This window comes from Salvia hispanica, unplaced genomic scaffold (assembly GCF_023119035.1).
Source record: "Salvia hispanica cultivar TCC Black 2014 unplaced genomic scaffold, UniMelb_Shisp_WGS_1.0 HiC_scaffold_898, whole genome shotgun sequence".
NCBI classification, from domain to species: Eukaryota; Viridiplantae; Streptophyta; class Magnoliopsida; order Lamiales; family Lamiaceae; genus Salvia; species Salvia hispanica.
In genome coordinates this window covers 77,356-102,492 of record NW_025952685.1, presented here as the reverse complement: position 1 = coordinate 102,492, position 25,137 = coordinate 77,356, and the positions used below count along the sequence as shown (strand labels likewise).

At 37.1% G+C, this 25,137-nt stretch overlaps 1 protein-coding gene and 3 pseudogenes across 1 annotated transcript; 1 reads left to right on the top strand and 3 right to left on the bottom strand.

The window, feature by feature from the left end:
* Positions 1-3,286: 3,286 nt before the first annotated feature.
* LOC125200309 lies at positions 3,287-7,934 on the bottom strand (annotated as a pseudogene).
* A 1,585-nt stretch (positions 7,935-9,519) lies between these two features.
* Positions 9,520-12,448, bottom strand: LOC125200310 (uncharacterized protein At4g37920-like). Its single transcript, XM_048097983.1, is given in 6 exon segments — positions 9,520-9,958; positions 10,049-10,236; positions 10,920-11,164; positions 11,708-11,873; positions 12,165-12,379; positions 12,382-12,448. Coding segments are annotated over 6 exon segments (1,059 nt in total). The 5' UTR covers positions 12,422-12,448; the 3' UTR covers positions 9,520-9,753.
* Positions 12,449-13,650: 1,202 nt separating this feature from the next.
* LOC125200312 lies at positions 13,651-18,658 on the top strand (annotated as a pseudogene).
* A 475-nt stretch (positions 18,659-19,133) lies between these two features.
* LOC125200314 lies at positions 19,134-25,137 on the bottom strand (annotated as a pseudogene).

The following is a 25,137-nucleotide window of genomic DNA, read 5'->3' as shown; positions in this document are numbered from 1 at the left end:
AATGAAAGTATATAGCAAGGGTAATAAAATTTAAAAATGATGGTATTTACAATAATACCTAAAACCAATCTATTTTTGGTTTGAGAAAAAAATCTTTTTGGGTTTACACAAAACCCAAAAACCTAAAATTCTCAAATTTTGTGAATAAAAATAACATAATATGTAATATTCTTTAAGCTTGAGTTTAGGTAAATGGTTAGTAAAATCAATATTTAGTGTGAGATTTACACTAAAATGGGTTTGAGTTAGTGGAATGGTTGGAGATGCTCTAAAAGTAGAGTTCATGGACCTAAAAGTAAAGGTGGGAAAAAAACCAAATACGACGAATAATTACCGCGAATACCACAATTTTTAGTATAGAATGATACCGTTACCAATCTTTCGATAGGTAACGGATCAATTTCCTATATCGAGATCGAAATATTCAATATTTGGTATACACCTTAAATTGATACCGAACCCTTGCATCCCAAAAAAAATCGTATATGTTCAAATGTTATATAGAATATATTATACTCCTTCTTCTCACTTTAAATGAAACATTTTAATTGTCACGAGATTTTATATATTTTTTTGGAATAAAGTAAATAAAATAAAGTGAGAGATGAAAAAAGTGAGAGAGTAGTTTTTTTATATTTAGAAATGTGCATTTAGAGTGAGCTTTCCCGAAAAAAAATGTGTCTCTTAGAGTACACGAAGGAGATTATATTTAATATAGAAATTTAAATTGGCCCAACATAGACCATTTTACGTTTTTGGTCCAAACATTATCTTTTAAATTTTTTTGGTCCGCAAATATGAAATTTGATCATTTTGCCCCCGTCAACATTTTCGTTAAAACTAACGTAACGAGTTTAATCCCAAAATGTTTAAACTTCAATTAAATAATATGTTGGGGTTCTTATTTGGAGGGTTTTACTTAATTTCTATCTTCTTTTTGTTCCTCTCATCTTTCATCTTTTTCATCCATTTTCATTCATATCAAAATTCTAATCTACGAACCAAATTCTCCATTCATTCAAAAATTCTAAAATCGAAATTCATCTTCAAAATACCTAAAGCCATCTCCAATCATTTAGCGCCAAAACCCATTTTTAGATACACACCAAAGTTTGCTTTTCTCCAACCATTTACACCATATTTAAGTTTACACCATTTTTGAGTATTCGCCTAACAAAATTTTGGAGTAAACACATATTTGGTGTTTTTCATCAAAACCAAAAGGCTTTAGCTCAGACGGCGAAAACTTATCTACACCAAAAATTTGCACTTAGGTCGGAGATTTGGCTACATAATCAAGAATCCAACAAAATCGAAGAATCCCAAAATTGAAAACCCAACAAAAATGGGAGAACCTCAAATCTGCAAACCAAACAAAATCAAGAACCCAACAAAATCGGACAAAATCGAACCCACGACGGCGCCGAATACCTCTCCGCCGCCGCTATTTTTCCCCCCATCAAAATCATCGTGCAATCGGAAGACCTCCTCTTGAGAGATTGAGCTCCAACAGTACAAGGCGATCAAAGAGATGCATAGAATCGGCAGAATAGTGCTCGGGCGAGGTGGCTGGAATTCCCCAACGAAGACGGAGACTGGCGACGAGCAGGAATCTGCTGCGGCGGCGGTGGAGGAGACGGCGACGGAGAAGGATGTTTGGGATGAGTTGATTGTGAAGAAATATGATTATCGGAGAGAGGAAGGCAGTGATGGTTTTACCAAAGGAAGGGTTGGGAGGGGGAAGAGGATGATGACATATTATTTAATTCTAATTTTAAAAGAATAATTATAAAAATAATTAAAGAATTGATTAGGGACTAAAAAATCAGAATTAAAAGTTTAATTTGGTCAAAATTGGGATTAAATTCGTTGGGACCGCTAGCTTTAACGGAAATGTTGACGGATGACCAATTGTGATTCGATTGAAACGCATTACCAAAATGATCAAATATCCATATACGCAGTACCAAAAATCCAAAAGATAAGTGTCAATACAAAGGGCTATATTATTGCTAACTATCAAGCTTGCTAACGCTAACTCATTAATGCAGTGTATTAAAAGTCGATCAATGACATTAAAATGTCAATCCATAATATCAACACATTATATTAAAGTTCAACAAAATACATTTTAATGTCATTGTGTTGACATTTTTAATACATTCGTTATATAGTTAGTAAGCTTAAGAAAGTTAAGAATTGATCATTACCCTTAGGACTAAAAAATGTAAAATGGTCATATGTTTAGGACCAATTTGGCCTTTACTCTTAAGATATTTTTATATATAGCATTAAAAAAAGAATAAAATATTTGAAATCCCACTTTTAAATATTTTGTGTATAAAATATTTTTCTTTTGCATAATGATATTACAAGATATTGAAAATCGATATGGTATAATAACAATATGATATTTTGTCATAGCGCAATTTTCATACGTTATACGATTGACCCATCCCTATCTAAATGATATAAACCGTATATCATAATTTATATTCCTTCGTCCCATAATAGATGTCACACTTTTTTTTTTGTTTTGTCCAAAAAAGATATCACATTTATTTTTGGAAAAATTCTCTCTCATATGAATATAAAAATCATATTTTCTTCTCCACTTTAAAGCCTCCTAAAATCTCGTATCATCCCAAAAGTGTACATTTTTTGTAGGACGAGGAGCATAGACTAATAAAAATCCAAATTTCACTAAAATTACTAAACAATATTTTTTGAGGCCACCGAGTTTTAAACCTTAGCGGCAAGAAAGAGAGATGTCTCTTCTACCGCTATATATTATCACTTCTTTTATGTGTTAATTCGAAAATCATTTAAAATCTAAGAACAAATTTTTTTTAAAAATATTGGGCATAAATCGCACCCGCAGCAATTTGCAGAGACTTAGTACTCTGCAATGCCACATGCATGCACATCGTGGTCTCTATGAATGAGCAAATTGTTAACCATTGTGAATGCTCTTAAATATTTTTTCCACCAATAAATATGGTGGCAATCACAATTAGTACTAGTTGAAATGCTTTGAAAGTAGAGTTGAAATTGCAAATAATGAACAGATTTATTGAAAAAGGACCTTAATAGTTTGCATACACACACAATCAAGGGAGATGTCACCGCTGAGTGGCTTCTCTCACAGAATCAAGATGACTACAAACACACACAAACTGACTTATTGGATATACACACAATCAGTTTAGACATTCTGGTAGCCTCACATATCACGCAACAACGATCTCTTGGTTTAAGCCTCCGTCGCTCATGCCTACACAGCCGCCGGCCCCACAACCTCCGCAACCACCAGATTTCTCCATGTTCTTAGAACCACCAGTACTAACACCGGAGTTACCCATCACGCTTCCACATCCACCACCACAGCCACCACATCCACCACCACAGCCACCGCTAACACCATTTTTAGCCATCATGCTTCCACATCCACCACCACAGCCACCGCCATCCACTACCACACCCACCGCTGACACCATCTTTAGCCATCACACTTCCACATCCACCACCACATCCACTACCACAGCCACCGCTAACACCATCTTTAGCCATCATGCTTCCACACCCACCACTACCACCACATCCACCACAACCACCTGTGTTAGCCGTCATGCTTCCACATCCACCACAACCACCAGACTCCACGGTCCTCACTCCATTTCCACATCCGCTGCCACATCCTCCACAACCTCCAGCGAGAACACCTGTGTTTGCTGCAACCAATCCTTCGGCAGAGGAGCCTGGTTGGTCTCTTTTCCTACTGCAATATTATGTGCTTCGTTTGAGAGTTCTTCGCTGTGCAACGCCATATTGCAATGCCCTTCATTTCTCAATATGTTACCTAGTATAAATGTAACTATGAGGCTGGGCAAAACGAACCAGTCTTCTTTTACCTAAAATCCCAAAAATAGCAATAAAGTGATGAGTGATTAATATACTTAACCGAACATGACTGAGTTCCTTAACACACAATAATAGTACCTTGACAGTGCCAGACTTCATGTCAAGTAATGCCACTGTTGTTCCATATGGCTCTTCAGTAGAGAATTTTACAGCTGTTATTAGGTGAGGTTCATGTTGATGCTCAGCTTTGTGTTTTGCACAGCGCCTTGATTCATAGTCCAGCCTTCCACCAAGAAAAAGTCTTACCTGTATGAACACAGATGTTATGAACATAAAAGAATAATGCCTAAGAAACTAGAGATTCTTTGTTGTTCTATTGGAGATTCTTTGCTGTATAGCAAATCATAATGTAAAAATGGAGGATACATACAGTATGAGGGACCGGTCATCTCGAAGAGGTGTCCGTCATCATTGTTTGTGTTCGGAAGCTTAAGGGACCATGGAGAATTCACCATAGACCACTTGGACTCTGCACCTCGGCCAGAGTACATGCTTTGCCCGAATCCATGATTCCAACCACTACTTTCTTCCTAGATTCTTTCTGCCTTTTGACTTATGTTGATCTCTGAAATCAGGAGATTATACAACATAAGTAGACTGTTCTTCAAATCCAAATATGTACATTTTCCATCCAAACAACTTCTTATAACATTATCCATAAGATAATCTAAGCATATTGCATTAGTTACTACCCCAACTTCAAGCTAAATAATGCGAAAAAGTTAAAAGTGAGATGGCGAAACAAAATTAAGTAGAAGGAATACAAAATGCATACATACGCACCCAACTAAGCCCAAAAACACTGCAACTTATAATGAAGGAAAGACAAATCTTAGATACCTCATATGCAGGTTGAGAACCATGTTTCCTTCCTCATCTTTATGCGTGCCCAATTTTAGAGAATTGGGCCCTGACTGGCAATGGGAACAAGCAAGAACTTTTCGAAAATGGCCGAGACCGAACCATATGAAGTTTATGTGGTGCTGGGGTAGGTATGGTAACTGATATGGCCACTGCATGCAATCGGCTTAGATTCCGTGATGTGTGAACTAGGAACCAAATCCAACCATTTTTCCACAGTAAGATTGGAGTCAGGTGACAGGAAGTCTTCCAGAGATATGAAAGTAGTGCCTATGTTCTTGACTTTTTTATGAGCGGTGAAACAGAAGGTGAGGACATGAGCTCAAAGAGCAGATTCCCAGTAGGCTCACACTGGAAGCATGCCACTTGTTTCTCACCAGATTCAGAGAGAATTTTCAGGGTTCTCTTTGCATTGAAGATCATATCTGGCTGCGATTTACTGAAGGACACACAGAGACTTCCATTGTGTCCCTCTGGAAGATTCCTTACACTCACAAACTCCAACATGACCTGAAGAATTGAATAAACATATCAATTTTATATTTTAGCCATATCTTTTTCCTATTTAATCATGCATAATGGAAAACATGGTATAGACTGTGAAGCCCCATTTGTACAGGATATTAGACATAATATCAAATGCTTTAGTTCAAAAAAATGATATTTTATATTGTCTCTGAGAAACAGATTCTCAAAAACCCTTAGTCTGCGGGAAAGCATGATGCAAAAAGTATGAATAAAGTTTTCCCCACTTCTTTCTTTCTTTCTTTTTTTTTCATCTGCTTCTTTTTCTCTTTAAAAATGAATTCTTGTGAGTCAAGATAAAAAGGGGATTTAATTTGTGAAGCAATTATAAGCATATAAACCAAAAGGACAAATGATCGAAGAGAAAATCTGTCATAAAAAAAAGCTGAATCGTATTTGGTGGATAAGGATACTATAAAGAAAAACGGGGTAGTATGTGAATTATCTCAGGTAAAGACAGGTTCATATCATAAACTTTTGATCTTTATAGATTCTAATCCCAAAACTGAAAGATGCTGTGCTAAAACCATTTCCCCAGCTATAGGGTGATCAGTGTCTTAAGGATTTATGGGTTTGAAAAATAGGGAAAAAGAATGGTGGCATAAAATCAACCTAGTGCAATGCAAATGCATACATGTCTATTCAAAGAGGTTGTAAAGGTCTTGAGAAGTACCAAAAACTTTGTCGAGGAAGTCTCATTGGGGTCTCATTCAAACTTGCTACCCTTCGTGACAGTGCCCAAGTAAGGAGGTTTGACCGGTGAAGGGGCATTGCCCCTTTTACATTGCTCCAGCTCTCCAATACCTATGGCCATACAGGTCCTCAAAAGGGCTTGGTCGTCCCCGTAAACCCCTCCCAAATTTTTGACCCTTTTTTCTATCAGAATCAGTTCATCATGTTTATTTTTTTTATTTTTAAAAATCTTCACAATAAGACACTGGATGCAACTGATGAGTGTGCCAGATAAGGTCAATGTCGTAAGTGGGGACAGAGAAGCTCTTGATGCCTTTCTCCTTGTTTCTCTTGATTAGGTGCAGAAATCCTTTGTACCTGCCACAGCTCCTATAATATAGCGAGAGTCGTTCATATGGCATTGGGAGACCTGCAATATAAAAGGAGAAGAAAATACACTGAAAAGATTGAATTTTCTGAATCAAGTAATAGACACTGTTTGATGCATGACTCTAAAAATGGAAAATAATGTATATATAGAAACTATAAAAGGAGCCTAAAATTAAAATGACTATAGTTATCAGGCTTGCCTGATAAAAGAAAGGGGCTTGTCTTTGAGCAGCTGCGATCAAATCATACTTCGTGAAATTCTCTGCCACTACTCCTTGACCAGAGATATTCTCTGCTGAAGTTCCAAATCCAGTTCAAATGGCTCGCGGGAATAATCTTTTCCAAGCGTCTTCGGTTTGCTTTCTCGAAGTTCCCTCCACAGAAGAAATAACATTCTTGTTGTCAAGAATTCGCCATAGAACTCCTCGCAGTCTTTGTATCTAACCTGGAGGATTAGGCCAGTTCAATCTTGTGCTAACACAATACATTGCTGAAGTCAACAATAAAGTAAAGAGCGTGGAGGCATACTGGATTGAGCCTGTGAGAGTGCCATATCCATTCACAATCTAAAGGGACAACCAATGGAGCTTCAAAAAGTGGCGATTCAGAATGTTTCGCCAGCATTGGAAGCCAATAAGCATTGTACCTAGTGGTAGAAAAAAGACGATTCCCGTTAAGATGATAAAGAAAGTAGAAACTATGATGAAGATCCTTGTGATGGTGGATACAAAGTCATCATCCTGACTACATACCAAGAGATCTGATCAATTAACAGATATATTAAGCACTATTGTTAGGGGATATAGCAATTCAACTTTTCCAATTCTAGGTCGAATTTGCTTCCGGTTATCAGGAGCGTGCCAACATAGCAATAGACCGCCACTTAAAACATCATCAATAACATTAAAACTACTCAAAACACGGCATCTACTAAGCATTCTACTACAATCACCAATCATCCATTAATTTAAGCATCTATGATCTATACACATCAACTATTAGAATAAACAAATAGATGCGCGAATTGCTTTGCCTGTAAATGGCCCTATCTAGGCCAGGGCTGTCATAGAGCCAACGGTTCCGATCAACAGCCTCGAGAAACTTGAGCTGCCTTTTTGCGGCGGAAACAAGGTCGACGTTGATCTCAGTGTTCTGTGCTGCTTCCCATTCCAACTCCTGCTGCTTCTCCATTCTTCACAGCTTTTAACTACCGAAACAATAACACACTAAGAAAACAGAATTTTCACAGCCAGTAAAAGCGCACGATCGGAAATTCAATACACGGAGTATAATCTATCCCCAAATCAGATATCAATTCAGTAAATGAACGGAATCCTGATCACTTCCGTTTCGGATTTCAAGTAAACTAACAATTGTTCTACAAAATTATGTTACTTAAGTGTAACGTAAAATTAGCAAGCAAAACTATTATATTAACTGAAAACGATGATCGGAAAAAGAAGGATGATTATGAACAGAAGATGACGAGAAAGCGTTAGGAAGTTCACCTCAAAATTACTTTTCCGTTGACGAAATATTAGATGAGGAATGAGCGCTGAATTTACCGGTATTTATAGCATATTCCATGGGTACGATATTTTTAGTTCAAGTAGTACAAATAGGGAGTGAATGACGAAACTACCCTCTTCCATAATGGAATGCCCTTCAACTGCTGTTTCACAACTAATTTATTCTTTTCGTTTTGGATAGGCTTATTGCAAGTAATTATATTTAAATTTGTGTATGACGAAATTATTTTTATTATTTTAAATCAAAAGATTTAAAATGATGAGACTCTGTTTACTTTTCTCAATTGTTACGTTTTCTATTAACCAGCTAATGTCATACGTTTTCTATTATAACTCTTTGAGTCATAATTCGCTTATTTTCCCCGTAACTATTTTTTATCTATATTGATAAATATACTTTAGATAGAGATAAATCAATTTATGGAAATCAAATTAAATTGAATAGCCTTATCTAAAAATAAGTACTAGTACTCCTACCTACATATTTCCGTACACAATTGATTTTGTTAATTACAATTATTTTCCATTTTGTAGATAAATTACTATACAGAGTACTCTGTAATAGTATATAATAATCCTAACATCATTTGGCATATGATTACTTTTTTAATTGAGATACTGTGAAAATTGTTGAAGGATATACGGAATATATGATTTGTTGTATTAATGAAATAGAATATATTTAATTTTCTAAAAAAATCATATTGGGAAGGAATATTTAAACATTAAATACCAGTATAAATTTTGTACTAATTACTAAAAAATTAATAGAAAATTATGACAAATATCATGTCTGTAAATCACTATCTTAATTATGGTTGACATAATATATTGCAATAAATCGAGCAAATATACCATAATTTTCTTTGCATGGCTTGGCAGTTGAAAGACCAAAAAGATAAAGATGAAGTGGGGTCACAGTATTACAATCCCACCCTGTTATATCTATTATTTACACGTTCAATAATCTGTATTCTATTAAACAAAAAAAATGACAAATAAAATTATCTAATTATTACACCTACACGATAAATATAGTTTTCATCAAAACTTGAGGTTTTTCCCATAAAATGGTAAATGGAGATGGTAATTGCTATTTTAGAGAAGGACATAATTGGGAAATTTTCAAGTGATGAATAGAATTTGTCACAATGTGTAGCATAGGAAGTACAAGGAGGTCCACGTCGATATATGACCCACTTTAAATAACAAAACATAAATTACATTTGTCTTTTTCATAAAATATAAAAGAAAAATGATAACTTACACGCCATCCTCGTAGACTGTAAATTATAAAGTGGTAATAATGCACGTATTAATTATTGGTTGAGCTCACTATAGAAAAAATTAAAATCAATCACCTGCCCCCATGATTCTTTGCATAGGTTTAGCAATTCAGGAAAAGGAAAAAGAAGACACAGAAATTTCACATGAAGTTGCAGTTTGGGCCTAATTTCAGTAGAAAACATCAGCTGCTGCACAAACTGCATGATATTTTTTTTGCTCACATAAAAGCCTAAGAAGAAGGCATCACCCCTCCAAAACGTGATCTCGATCACCATCTCAATATCTTGACGAACTAAGCAACTGCTGGAATCACGCAAATACCACAACCGAAAAGTATGTAAAAAGCCAACCATACGCCATATTTTTGGCTCAAAGGAAATCGTGATTACATACATCGGATGCAACTAGTGATACACGTGAGCTGAGGTAAATAGCCTATGTCAATCTTATGAAAGACGCATCAGTTAATTTCATCCAAATAAGGAAACAAGCACAAACCTTCAAGTGAACTTATAGGTTTACTAGCTCCCACAGATTTAGCAGAGCACCCTTTGATGGAAAGTTTACATCAGCTGTCTTCTGAATTTGTGTTCGTCTCTGGTTTGGCATTTTGCTCCAAGTACTCCTCTTCAATAGTTTCTTTAAGGATGAAAAGTCTCTGGATAACAATAGGTTGGTCCATTTTCTTGGCTTCCCTGATTTCAGTCTCTTCCATATTGAGATGGTATGCATCGAGCATGATCTTAATCCACTTGTGCAGCTCCTTGGGAGTTCTGAAACGTCAGATGAAGATGCAGTTACATCAGAAACAGATTCTGAATCTTTTATATGGCTAAACAGTTCGGAAAAAGATTTTTCACTACGTGTATATAGCATTTGGTTGTTTGATATCATGTTCGTCGCCAGGCGAGAAAGCGGTGGCCAATGCTGAAAATCGCTCTTCAGGATCTGTGATGTTCAGCAAATACTTCAGGAGTTTAATTTCCTGGGGCACAATACTCCTCAAACTGCTCTGTGTTGCCTTGTATATACGATACATTATATCTTTCACCTACAAAATTTTGCTCATTATAAACTGCATGAAAATGTACACCAAATTCTTGAGAAAATAAAATAGTAATGTTGCATGAGAAGTAATTTTTAGGGAAGAAATAAACACAATGATTTAGTTCAAGAATAATGAGAATTAGGATGCTTTTTAAAAACATACGGAGGTTTTGGCGTTTAGAGTAGTGTCTACTTCAGAAAGAATAATGGCATTTGAAATATCAGAAATTCGCCTAAACACAATGACTAGGTGGCAGTGTGGCTTAATACTTACGCTGTTGCTACTTTAGCCTTGTGAAATGGATTTAGCCCATTTTGGTGAGCAATTAAAAATCCTAAGAGCAACTTTTCTCAAAACCAATTGAGAAATGCAAGCCAACTGGATATAAACTACATCTAAGTATCATAAGAAAATATGTTATAAATTTGATGCATGTTTGCTGTAGACTATGTAATTGTTGCAAACCATTAGAAGAATAATCAATCAGCTTATTGAATGTCCAACCCATTAAGAGTCTAAGACCTTAAATCAATGATGGGAATAATATAGGTAGAGTAAAAAAGAAGAGTCACAGCGTATAGCGGAGAATGATAAATGGAAAGCAAATGAACGGTGTTTTGCTTTTCAAATCAAATTGACATCTCAGGTATTAATAAGATTTTTGAATATGGAAAGCTGATTCACACCTCATTTTTCATAGTTGCTGACTCCTTTGCTGCTGACCAAGCACCATTTATCAATAGAATTAAAGAAGAGTCAAGCTCTTTTGCCTTGGCTAGGCCTTTTATTTTCTCACATGCTGCATCTATTGAAGGGGAGTTTAAGATGTCATCAAACTTAGCCTGTGCAATGTCTAATGTATCCACAATCTCCAGAGTATTATCGAAAGCGCTGACTGCTGATAAGCATCGAGTCCCCAGCCTAGCAACCGCTGCTCAATTATAAGATTACAATCAGACCCTTATTCGAGAACTTTGACAATCAGTTATAATAATCATAATATATAGGAAAAACAAAAATGACAACGCAATGCCTGAATTTACACTGGAAAATAAAACTAGGGTAATGAAATCCAAATTAGATGATAACGTGAGCCCCTATTGCATAATTTTTATAGGTATTTTCAATAACTGATTATATATGAACATGCATGCATACACTAGGACTCGGACTATAAATTTAAAAAATTCTTAGGATACAACAGAAGTCAAGCATGTTTAACACTAAAAGTACTTATGTAGACTAGCAATATGTATTTCACAATTGGCATAATGAGAGGCAAAAGTAATTGCATACGCCCTATTACATGATTATATCCCAAGTTCGAACATCCAAAAACAAATGAAGCACTTCTAAGCACCACATCACTTAGAATACACTATTTTCCTGGCTAGACACTTCAACCAAGTCATATAAAATAAAACTAGCTTAAAAACATATCCGTTGGACTGGATAAGCTATGCAAAAGCATTACCATCTCGGTCATCCAAGCTGTCATAGGTTTCTGAGACCAACGTGAGATGGCGAAAGAAACTGTCTGTAAAATCCCCACGTCTCTTTGCTACAATAGCATTGATATCCATGGGACTTTCTTGTATCTCTTTAAGCAGTGCAGTATGCTTTTCCATTTCATCATCAATCTGCCAAGTTCATGTGTGATTCATTTGTAGCTACAATGAAATTTTCAACTAATAATACACATTCTAATCCTCCAATCATTTCATAAGACAATAAGTAGCTGATTCGTAGCACATAAGCAGTTATGCCACACTGCTATTTTTTTTCCAAAACCACAGAGATCAAACCAATTATTGGAATAAGAACAATTAGTTGAGTGAAATCAAAGATCAGCGAAGACATAGCTATGTTTACAAAGTAGTAAAATTGAGGAATCAATTGAGCGAAGTAAATAAAAATACACGAGAATTTACCTTTCTAACTCTCCTCGACAGGTCTATCAATTTTTGCTTCATATTTGAATCTTTTTCAGAATCGGCGCGGGTTTTACACCGATTATAAAATTTCTGCCGATATTTGCCCCACTCATCTCTGAAAATCAAGTATTTCTTCCAATCTCGAGACTTAGGTTTCTCGTTCAGGAAAAGGTCGATCATCTTATCAATAAATTGGGTTATCGTGTACCCTCTGCAACTTCAACTTCAACGTCAGCTTCAACCTCAACCTCCATTCCAGCTGCGGCAGCACAAATCTTCCATTCAACTGAATCAAAGAGAATCACTCCAATTGCTGAACTAAAGCTGGGAACAATGAGCGATAAAACAAAAAATACAGCATACCTACGGTTCTTCTGGATTTCGCAGCTGTAAAGCTTTGGAAAATTTGAGAAGTTAGCAATTGAAGTGGTAATTTGCAGAACGTGGAGATATTTCTGGATGGATTAGAGAGAGAGTGGAGGTGAAGAGAGAGTTTACAAGCCATGGTAGCGGTCTGTTTGAGCTGTCGACAAGGAAGGAAATGAATTTGAGATAAGAAACGCCGACCAAAACGACGTCGCACTACTCGTTTCATAAACCCGCTTTAAACCCTCGCGGGAATTTCCCCTTTCTAAACGACGACGTTTGCTTGGAATTGTAAATCTTAATTATAATAATTTCTCCAACTTAATCAACTCTAGACTGATCTTCACTTTTTCTAAATCAAAAAAATAAAAAAATTTACCGCCAAATGTCTTAAATTCAGAACGAATCTCACAAACTTATAAAAAGAATTAGCATGTTTCAATACAAAATTGAAAATATGTTAAGTCAAATTGCTATCCAGAGATTCATTTCAAGTACAAAGGTGCAGAATTTGTTGTGCCTGTGTGCTTCACAACAATTTCCAAATTATGAACAGGTCATAAAGATAGTATAAAATATTGTTAGATTAGATTAAGAAATTAAATTAGTGGAAGTGGACTTTAATTAGCAAAATTAGGGATCAAACCGAATTGACCAAGTAAACACACTAAATGTCAGAATATCTACATCTATCCAGTCTGTAACATTAATCCTCCCAAATTTTACAACTCTGTATACCTCATTTCATTGTTTCTCCAGTCAATCACTAATTGTCTTGCTTGCTCATCTAAATTTTATATTTTCTTTTGCTCATCAAAATTTAACTAGACTAAATAAAAACAACTATACCAAACATAATCATAGAGAAACTATAGAGTGGCCTAATTGTAATCAGATGATAGAGAAATTATAGAGTCACCTATTTGTCACCATATGGTTGCTTGTAAATCATATTCATTAACAATTATTTAAAGACTAATCCCATTTCCATGATCAATCATTCAAGGTAACTGACAAAGGGAGGACAAAGATGAATTATAAGTAAATGGTGGCTCAGCCCCATAGCAAATTTAAATTTCCACAACAATAAAGAAATATCAACTACTCTAAAAACAAACAAATCATAATAATCATCAAGAGTATTAGTTAAAACTAATGGTCATTAAACTTATAGTTTATGCAATTAGATTAATATATCTCTAACTTGTTGTCAATGCTTAAGCACCAACCACTGTAGTCAAACTGGAATATCATCAGAGGTTTCTTCATTTCCATGTTTTTTGTCTTCCCTGAGAGGCTGAGAAATTCAATCCAGGAAACAAGATCAGCTGAGTTACCATGTTGTTTTCCTGATCAAAGCAAGCATAACTATAAAGTTTGAGATCATCAAAGCATCCCCCGATGGGGCGACTTTCTGTGACGATTTCAGGATGATGGAGGAGTTGGATATCGCGAATACGAGACTAATCACATGCTGCATCTTTCTCATATTCCTGTTGGTGAATTCAAGTTATGCACAAGAAGGTGAGTTTCTTGGTGTTCTTTGTTAGTTAGTAGTTATGTTCTGCCTTTTCTTTTCTAGATCTTGTACCTTAAACAATTTTATTGCCTTCATAAACTACAGAATATATAGAGAAAATGTTGAATAGAACATTTTATTGTATAACTTCAGCTGTTTAAATCATGTCTATGGAAACTAGGCAATTTAAAACAGGATCCAACATTAGTTTCTAGTAGTAGTGTTTATACTGTCAATATTTCACATTTTTGGGGGATGATCTTCAGCAGGCTCGCTTAGCATTCAGTGTTGCGCTGATACTGCCTTCACAGATCCGAATACCACTATTAGCTACATATCAGATGAAACTTGGTATCCTGATAACAAAAGTTGTCAAAACACAGTTTGGACCGGGATGTCAATCAAGAGACTAACGAAGCAAGATATTTTGAGTCGGGATATAACAGCAAATGGTGTTACAGCTTGCCAACAAGGAATGGATCTTCCTATTTGATTAGAGGAACATTTCCTCTCAGCAATCCGCTGGAATCATCGCCTTCAGGCAACTTTTTCAGCGTATCAGTTGGCGAAACGGAAATAGAGAGAGTCAATTCTTCATCGAAGCGAGTTGAGGGATTATTTACAGCTATGAGTAACTACACTAACTTCTGCCTAGTGAAGGGAAAAGGGGAAGCATACCTTTCAAAGCTGGAACTCGACCTTCGAATACTGTATACCTAGCGAGATACAATTCTAGCGTGCTCAAACTTGTCGATCGGGTAGATGTAGGAAACACAGTGGCTGATATCAGGTATGCCTTCTAATTGAAGGTTGTTGCAATGATGAACTAATTTAGCATGGTTTCTTTTCAAATAAAAACTACTGAAGTTGTCACCTAAGACTCTATTCTATTAGTAGTACTTATTAGTGAACATATAAATGGGAAGCTCTAATTAACATAACAACATCTATTATATAAATTTCGATCAAACCACAGAAGAATGTAATAAGAATTTGACTGAACAACTAATCTTCTACTTTACTCTATTTTGAGATCTCAGGTACCCACACGACTCGTATGATCGAATTTGGAGATCAGATGTATACCCTGATTCAACAGCTAGATACATACCGCCTCCCACCACCGATGTCAATATCACTGATCCAGACAATATAATGCCTCCACTTCAAGTATTAAAGACAGCTGTGACTCATCAGGAACGGTTGGAGTTTCAGTATGATACCTCGATGCAGGATCAAGAAACTACAGCATCTACCTCTACTTTCTTGAGCTGAATGAATCTGTTCGAGTCGGGAAAGGGTATTCAATGTGTTCATCAATGATAAGAATATGCATACGGTTGACATATTGGCTAGCGGTGCACCCTTCTTGAGAGTAACTCTCAACTTCACAACAAATGGAGTTCTTAATCTGACCTTGGTTAAAGCCTCGAATTCTCAGCTGGGACCCATCTGTAATGCTTATGAGATTTGGCAAGTTTACCCGAGGAATGCAGAAACGAATGCTGAGGAAGGTAACTAAGCACTTAAGTTACCTAATATTTTCATGCAAGAGATTAGACAGATGGCTAAGATTCTCGTATATCTATTTAGTGGCGGTGATAACGAAAGTGAAGAGCGAGTTGCTTGCCCAGAACCAAGATAGTGAAGTTCTGAAGACATGGTCCGGAGACCCTTGTCTCCCTCTTCCATGGCATGGTTTGTCTTGTGATGCTCCCAACGGTACCTCAATTATCACTGGAATGTGAGATGCTTCTCCATAATGCATACTCCTTTCTCAATGTGTTACACCTGCAAACTCGTTGTTCCAACGACGATTCTTCACTTTCTGCTGTCACAGGGACTTATCCTCCAACAGACTCACCGGGCCACTCCCTTCCAGTATTACCGACCTGAAATACCTGAAAGAATTGTACGACTCAGTACTCTTCTTTTTAGTTTCTTTTGTTGATTTATGAAAGTGACGATCAATGGTAAAACGCAGGAACTTGAGCAATAACGGCTTCATTGGCACTGTTCCTCAGTTTCCAGCTTCTTCCATGCTGATTTCACTGTAATAATTCAACTCAACTTAGTATGTTAGACTATTTTATTTTGTAGTATCAGATAATTTAAGACAGTCATCTATGAGTTTTTCGGTTATTTTGCAGGGATGTGAGCCACAATGAACTCACAGGAAACATCACATTCACTATTTCCAAAATGAAACATTTGGAGAAACTGTAAGTTCACACACTATATTCTTGACAAACTACTAGGTGCTGTTTAAACTGGTTTTGTCAGTGAATTATCGTTTATCTAAACTCGAATCTATTTTGTTGTTCAATAGATATTTCGGCTGCAATTCTCACCTCACAGGAAGTATTCCTACAGACTTAAGCAAGTCAAATCTCAGTACAGAGTAAGATGTTTATCCTTTTAGGAATCCACAGCATATTTACGGTGCAAAACTATCGTTAATCGTTATCTACATCCGTTATGTATATGTACCTTTGAGAGAGAATTGACTCCTTATTTAGCCATCTACATTCATATATGCAGCAATGGGGTATGCAATGCTCAGGCATCCTCCCATTCGGCTCGGATTCTCATAGGCACAATTGCAGCTGGATCTCTGTTAGTTATAGCCATAGCCGTAGCTGGGACATGCCTGTTCTGTATTTACAAAAGAAAAGGAGCACTCTACACAAGTACGATGACAAGAGGCAACTGACGTCGAAAAGTAAGTACACAGAAAATCTCAATGTGTTTTGGGATGGAGAATTTTATTTCATGAAGCTACAACAGCATTGCTTTAAAGCGCAGATGCGATCTATGCAATATCGAGCACAGAATCCGTGGCTACAAAATCAATTTCTATCCAAAGTTTCACACTGAAGTGCATAGAAGCTTCCATACAAAACTACAAAACACTGATAGGAGAAGGTGGATTTGGATCAGTCTATCGTGGCACTCTAGCCGATGGTCAAGAAGTGGCAGTGAAGGTCCGATCAGCCACCTCAACACAGGGAACCCGTGAGTTCGATAATGAAGTAAGCTTCTATCATTTATATACACCATATGAGAGATGACATTACTTCTTCTGTGATGTCCATGCCAGCCTTACAGTATCTGTATCGTTAAATTATGCAGCTAAACCTGCTCTCAGCAATTAGACACGAGAACTTGGTGCCATTGATCGGATATTGCTGTGAGAATGACCAGCAAATTCTTGTCTATCCTTTCATGTCGAATGGTTCTTTACAAGACCGCCTATATGGTAAATCTTGTTTACATTGAAATCGATCAAAGTTAGATTCTCTCCGGATTTTATTCATCTATTCTCATTCAATAACAGGAGCAGCAGCAAGCGTAAAGTCCTTGACTGGCCAACAAGACTTTCCATTGCTTTAGGTGCTGCAAGAGGCAAGTAGCAAACAGTTCCATTAAAAATCATGTTTTTACTAATCTATAGTAGTATCATTTTTCATGAGCTTAATCACATTTTCAAACCAACTATGAAACTTTTTTCCAGGCTTAACATATCTTCACACCTTCTCCGAGCGTTGTGTAATACACAGAGATGTGAAATCGAGTAATATACTTCTGGATCATAGCATGAGTGCAAAGGTTTCGGACTTTGGATTCTCGAAATATGCACCTCAAGAAGGGGATAGCGGTACTTCTCTTGAAGTAAGAGGCACTGCAGGATACCTTGACCCGGAGTAAGTTTGCAGTATCAGCCTTTCATGAATCATATAAGAATTACCACTTTCTATCTCCTAACAAAACTGTGCCTTCTCAGGTACTACTCAACGCAGCATCTATCAGCAAAAGCGATGTCTTTAGCTTTGGGGTCGTTTTACTGGAAATTGTAAGCGGCCGAGAGCCTCTCAATATAAACAGGCCAAGAAATGAGTGGAGCTTGGTGGAATGGGTAAGGTTTTATACATGAAAGAGATGAAATTATAGTGCAACCATTTATATTCACTTGTTTCATATTTCTTTGCTTTTTGAATAACATATAGGCAAAGCCTCATATAAAGAACTCAAAAGTAGAAGAGATAGTGGATCCTAGCATTAAAGGAGGATACCATGCTGAAGCAATGTGGAGAGTTGTAGAGGTAGCTTTGGCGTGTATTGAACCTTACTCGGCTTATCGCCCCTGCATGGCAGACATTGTTCGTGAGCTAGAGGATGCTTTCATCATAGAGAACAATGCATCAGAATACATGAAATCCATTGAGAGTTTTGGTGGGTCTAATCGCTACTCAATAGAGAGGCCTATCGTCATACCACCAACTCCAGTTCCGACAGAGCCATCCCCTATTCTTATGCAGCCGCCTCCTCCACAGCCAAGGTGATCAGCTCGGGTAATTGAGATTGTTGCTTACTGAAATCAGTCAGCTTACGATTGGATAAAAGATTTAGAAAACATGACTAGTTCTAGACTATTTGGTTTCTACCATTGCTTCATTACTAGTATTGTGTAAATACTATGACAGGATGGATGATAAGCAAACCAAAATGCCTTCCTCCAAGATGCATAGTGCAAGACCACCTAGTTTAGGCCAAAAATCATCCAGAGAATGAAAATTTTTACTCAGTTGAGCATCTGTATTCTTAATGGAGCCATCATGCCAATTGTAATGGCGTATAAGCCTCCATCTTCTCTTTAAATACGTAATTAGCAATGGCGTATTTCCCATTCATAGAATACAAAAAAGCTTCCGATCAGGAAACTTTTTTGCTTATGTTGATCATACACTTCGATGTTTCGTGTTTATTTTTGTATTGCCACCATATTTACAATTCGGTGTTAAGTGTATTTGTAAGGTTGATCTCGAATTTCATATATTTTCAAACTCATTATTCATCCCTGCCATTTGTGTAAAGCTTTTACTGTCTTGAGATGAAAGTTGCTCCCTTTTTCTCCCTTGAGTGAAAAATTACAGACATTTAACATGATTTTAAAAAACTGATTTTTCTTTTTCAAAAATTGATTACACCAAATTCATTTATTTATATTTTTTATTTCCTCGTGCGGCAGAGCCCTGTCTCGAAATCAATCATTTGAAATCAAAGAAATAATACACCAAAAAGGAAAATTATGCATCTTAGTAGTATTAAGAAATGCAATGTTGGCATATAAACAGTCAATTGCCTTTGGAGAAACAGCGCATAGTTACTGTGTCTATAAAAAACTAATGCCATTGTACCTTTCTGTGTCTATAAAAAACTAAAGCCCTTATTGGATGTACTAAAATTTGGCTACAAGCTAACTCAAGCAACTTGCAACAGACCATTGTGCCTTAGTAAGGCTTCGGGAGAGGGTTCACGCCCACGGAATTCCACAAAGACCTGACCAAATATTTTGGCAAATTAGAGATCATGTAAAAACCTTTTGTTGTATGAAATTTTGACTTAAAAAGAGTAAGATAGACACAGTATAATCACTTCTAACCTCTAGAGGAGCTTTTCCGCCTCCGAGAGCAAGAACTGTTTCTCGGAACCTATTGCCTGTTTCCTTCACCGCCTGTCACGGGGGATAAGTCACAACTCACAAGGTGTAAGAAAGACAGTTGCATTAACTATATTCCATGATATGCATATGTGCACCAAAACCATAGAACATCAAATACCTTATCATCATTCAATCCGGCATCTTCAAATGCTGAAAAGGCATCAGCTGACAAAACTTCAGCCCACTGCATGAAGATATGGGCATCAGTTGGTGTTAGCAAGAAAACAAGAAATTGGAAAATAGATGAGTTTCTCTGCTAAGGAAATATTCAGGGTAGTTTATGCCTAATGCTGTAGATCAAAAAGTAGCAAGGAATTGAACCAGAAAAGCATCTGAAAGGTTAAAGAGCACCGGAGTGCATACCCAAGCATTAATGCAGAGAGACCAAAAATTACCTTGTAGCTGTAGTATCCAGCGGCATATCCACCAGCAAATATATGACTGAAACTGCAAAGGAACTTATCCTCTGGAAGTGGAGGAAGCACTTGAGTCTTTTCAGAAACTCTTCTGTCAACATGGAAGATTGACTCCGAACCACCTGGGACATACTGTGTGCAACTCTAGATCAAGAGTGGCAAATCGCAGCTGAAATATACATGAGAGCATATAAGTAGTTTCCATGGCAGTCAAAGGTAATCATGCAGTAGCATACTTTCTATAAGTGAGAAATGGAAACCCTGCTGAATAAATCAACAATCATTTCGATAGCGCTGCACCTACTTGTCTAAGACTTAAAGAACCAGCACGGAAAGTCCTAGCAGCAAGAAGCTTTTTGTATATGGCATCTGGAATGCTTTCACCAGTTTCATAATGCTTGCCGATACTCATCAAGGTATCTCTGCAAACAATAACACATTAAATCTTATCAATGAGTAAGATGACTGGAGAAGAATCAAAGAGTTTCTTATACTCCATTGACGAGCATGTCATTGAATGTTGGGAAAGAATCAACATATTAGCACTATAGCAGCTTTACAATCAGCAGTTTGGATCCAAATATTGTTTTAGGTTCAATTTTCAATTCTGAGACATTTCACAAGAACTAGTCAGGTCTACAAAAATAGGAACAAGTGGCACCAAACAGGAAAACCTGACCAGACAAAGAGAGGTGGCATTATAAGTATATAGTTAAGTATAACAGATCCTGGTTATTGGAAAGATAGGACATTTAAAATATATAAACAGGTAAAAATACCTACCTATGGTAGCACCAATTTTCCATGAATTGGGAAGGCAGTTCTACGGCATCCCACTCTACATTCCTTATACCAGCAACCAAACCCTCATCTTGCTTTGTCAGCATATGCTGAAGTGCATGGCCAAATTCATGGAATACGGTCTCAACCTACAAGTACCGTGAGTGAGAATCAATCACATAAAGAGTAGTTAAAACAAAGAATAGCACCAGGACTTCAGAGTTCAGACTTTCAAATTTTTCTCCAAAATCATTTCACATATGTTTGTCAATAATGGGAAAGATTTCATGCCATAGCATATTAATATGTAACTTGAGGGGGTATATATATAACAAATTTAGGACAGGCAAGTGTTAACTAAATTTCATTAATACTTCATGCTTAGTCCACAAATTGGAGTAGCTGCCACTAGCAGAGTAACACAGTCCAATCACAAACTGTAATAACTTATACTCCATCCGTACAAATCTTCTAGTTGGTAGTACAAGAAACATGTGCATACCTCACGGAATGTCATAAGGCTTGGCTTGTCCCCTACAGGTGGCATTTGGTTGCACACCATGTGGGCAACAGGCAACCTAGGAGAGGAGCCATCTCGCGACATGACACGACTTCGGCTAACTACTTCATCCATCCATGCTCCTCCTCGTTTCTCAGAAGGGCGAGAATATGGATCAAAATAGAAGTATGCAATAGGGTTACCTGAAGAAGCTTTGACACGATAAAACGAACATCATTTATCCAAACCTACAGAGAAAATATATTCTGTTAGTGACAACCCCATGCATCATCAGACAAGCTCGCTCTGATCTTAAAACATAGATACAGAAAGTATCTTACTGGAGCTAAACCGTCTGCAGGCTCAACAGTGATCCCAAACAACTTGTTTGCCAGACTGAAAAGACCATCCATAACTTTTGGCAAAGAAAAGTAAGGTCTCAACTCTTCCTGTTGAATTCACTAAACGTGATCAGATTGAATATTCAGCAGAAGTAAGTAGGTAGATAGGAAGCATATTGAATCATACTAAAAGCAATCAAAGTTCTGCCATAAAGAAGATGCACAAAAAACTGTCACTATAGCTTCTAAATTCGAATTCTACACAAGTACACTATTTACGAAAGCACAGAGCAAACACAGAGTGACTAACAAAGTACCAACATAAAATAAATATTCATCAAAAATATTTATGACAGCAGACTAAATTTATTCAGATAAGATTAACGATCAAAGAATGATAACTAGCATTGAGGAATACATTACTGTAAGGAGTTCCTTTTCTAACATAAGCAGTAAGCAGAACTTACTTGGCAAACAAAAATATGAATAAATAATCATGCAGCATCTCTTTGCAGGAAGCGCAAAGGAACATATAAATAGCGGAAGAGTATCTGAATGAAAGCAAGCAGAGTATTTCATAAAAGCCATGTTGTCAAATAGCGGATATAGAGGAGATATGGCGCTATTACATAGCATTCTGCGATTGAAACGCTATCGCCACGCCGATTTATGACATTTTTCCGTGGCGGCGCCACGGGCGCCATGGCGTTGATTTTGACTATTTACCTCTTATTTTGACTTTTTTATCTCTAATTTTGACTTTTTAAATCCAATTTTAACTTTCTATCTTTGAATTTTTAATCCAATTTTGACTTTTTTATCTTTTGACTATTCAGCCCAATAACTAGAGACTGGCCCAATTAACCCTTACAGACCGGCCCAATTAACCCTTACAGGCCGACCCATTGACCCATACTTGGCCCAATTTTAAATTAAAAAGATAATTAATTAAGTTAAAATATATAAAGTAAATCATATTTCCACCATCATTTTATGCTTTATTAATTGTTTTAAAAGTTTTAGATGTTATATTTTTATTAGTTTCTAATTTTTGGATTAAACATAATAATTTATATAAGTATTATTTTATTTATTTAATTCTTGACCGCCATATCCCGCCATACCGATATGCCATATCCCTATGGCTGTTTTCGGGTAGATCGCCATAAGCCGCCATACCGAGATTGACAACATTGCATAAAAGACAAAGACGCTGCATGCTTTTGCATTTTCTACAGACTACAATTCAAACTAGTCTTTTTGAGAGAATTGATAGATCCACCAACTCACCTCATTTATTTCGTACTTCGATTCACGAAGTCTCTCACTCCAAAAGCTAGTATCCCAATGATTTAAGTCGTCAGCTTCTGGAGCACCTTGACTCTTTGAGAAAGCTTTGAGGTCTTCCATATCTGCCAGGCCAAACAACAATGTCAATGTAAAATCTTCCTATAAAAGTCTCCCTTTAAAGGCAAAGAGATACTATGTCGCTACATTCCAAAATTTATGTGTTAAGAATCATACTACCTTGAACTGCAGAATTCCAGGATGCAGATCGAAGTTTTTCAAGGAGTTCTTCTGCCTTATTAACAGTTGCCATCTTGCTGGCCATACTTACCTGATAAAGATCGCCCCATTAGGAATTTCTACAGATAGTTATATAGAAAATAAGAATCATACCTCTGCGTAGTTATTATATCCAAGAAGCTTAGCCTTCTCCAATCTAAGCTTCAAAATCTGGTCAATGATTGCTGTGTTATCCAGATCACCACTAGAAGCACGACTTATATGGCACGATAGACTTCCTCACGTAAGGTTCTATTCTTAGCATGCTGCATAACAGCCATAAAACTAGGAGCATCCAAAGTAATTATCCAAGGCCCATTCTCTGTAGTGGCATTTTCATGTCCCTGTTTACATTGCAAAAATGAAAATAAGCAAGACCGCCTAATTGATAAGTGATAACATATCAAATAAAAAGATAGAGGTATAACCAAATCAATCATCCAATGTAAGTACCTTAGTCACTGCTGTTTGTGCACCCAGTCCGAGAGCAGTAGCTGGCAAACCTTCGATATCTTTCTTATCTGTTATTAATTTTTCAAATTTCTTTGTCGAATCCAAAACATTCTCCCCAAACTTTTGTGAGAGTTTAGCCAATTCCTGCAACAATTCAACAGACGAAAAGGTAATTATTTTTAGCAGAAAAAGTTCCAAATGTGCAGATATTGGCATACTATGCAACAGATATTTGTAAAACTAAGAGTAATAATATGCACATTCCATCCACATTTCATGATCATAGTTACATTGGTTCTGCTTTAAAAATGGATATGCTGGAGTGCATAGCATTGTGCACACAAGCAACGATGAACACTTGGAATCCCATGAGGATAAACAATAGCATAATAAACACAGCCAAGTTCATTCACGATCACATATTTTGTAGAGGATACCTGTTCAATCTTGTTGAACTCCTCCCTTTTATCATCTTCAAGTGCAACACCATTCAACACAGCCTCCTTTATTTGTGCTGCAGAAATTGATGAACAGAAGGTCATCAAGATCAGAATGCCAATATAAACATCCTAATTATAAAAGAATGAACTAAGCAAAATCACATCTCGTCTGAATCCAAATATCTCCAAAAATCATAGTAAATACAGGTGTTTCAATGCACCTTCAACTATCCGTTTGCGAGCGTCACTGAGCTTCTCCCAATCAGGAGATTCTCTAATAGCTTTGAAGGCATTGTAGATAGGCTTGCTCTGACCTAACTTAAGCTCAAATGCCACTTTTTCCGGCTACAAAAGCCAAAGCAAGAAAACAACATACAAATCATGTTATCAACTGAATACACACATACGTACATAAAGTTGCATTTAATCCGTATATGCACCTGGACTTCTTCTATGGCGGAACGGAGATCGGCGTTATCTTTGACGGCCTTGAGATGCGAAACAGCGCCCCAAACCACAGCCATACGGTCGATTAACCTCTCCAGCGGCTCCACTAACTTGGGCCACGTCGGTTCCACCGTCCTCTCCAGTTCCGCCAGATCAGATTCCTACAAATTCCTCCAATCCAATTAACTCGAAATTCCAACGCGCAACAATTCAATTCAATCAACACAGAAAAACGCGAATACGAGAAATTCAAAAACACGCACCGATTGCTTGAGCAGCGCACGGATTCCAGGACGGACGTGTTCGGCCTGGATCGAATCGAACGGCGGGAAGTCGAAGTCGTTGAGCAGAGGATTGGTGTCGATCTCCGCCATTTCCGCGACGTCGGATAAAGGCGAGGCGCAGAAGGATCGGACGGAGGGACGCGAGGGAGCGAGGTGAGTTCGGTTGATCGGGTTGCGAGTGCGGAGAAGGCAGAGGGAGAAGGAGGAAGACCAGAGGGGACAGGGACGGGATTTGAGAGGAAGACGAGGGTAAAATGGGAAACGAGGTCTGAGAGAGGGGGGTTTATGAGACAGACGGGTTGGAAATGGATAGACCGAGTGAGAGATATGAAGGACGCCATGAGAAGAAAAAAAGG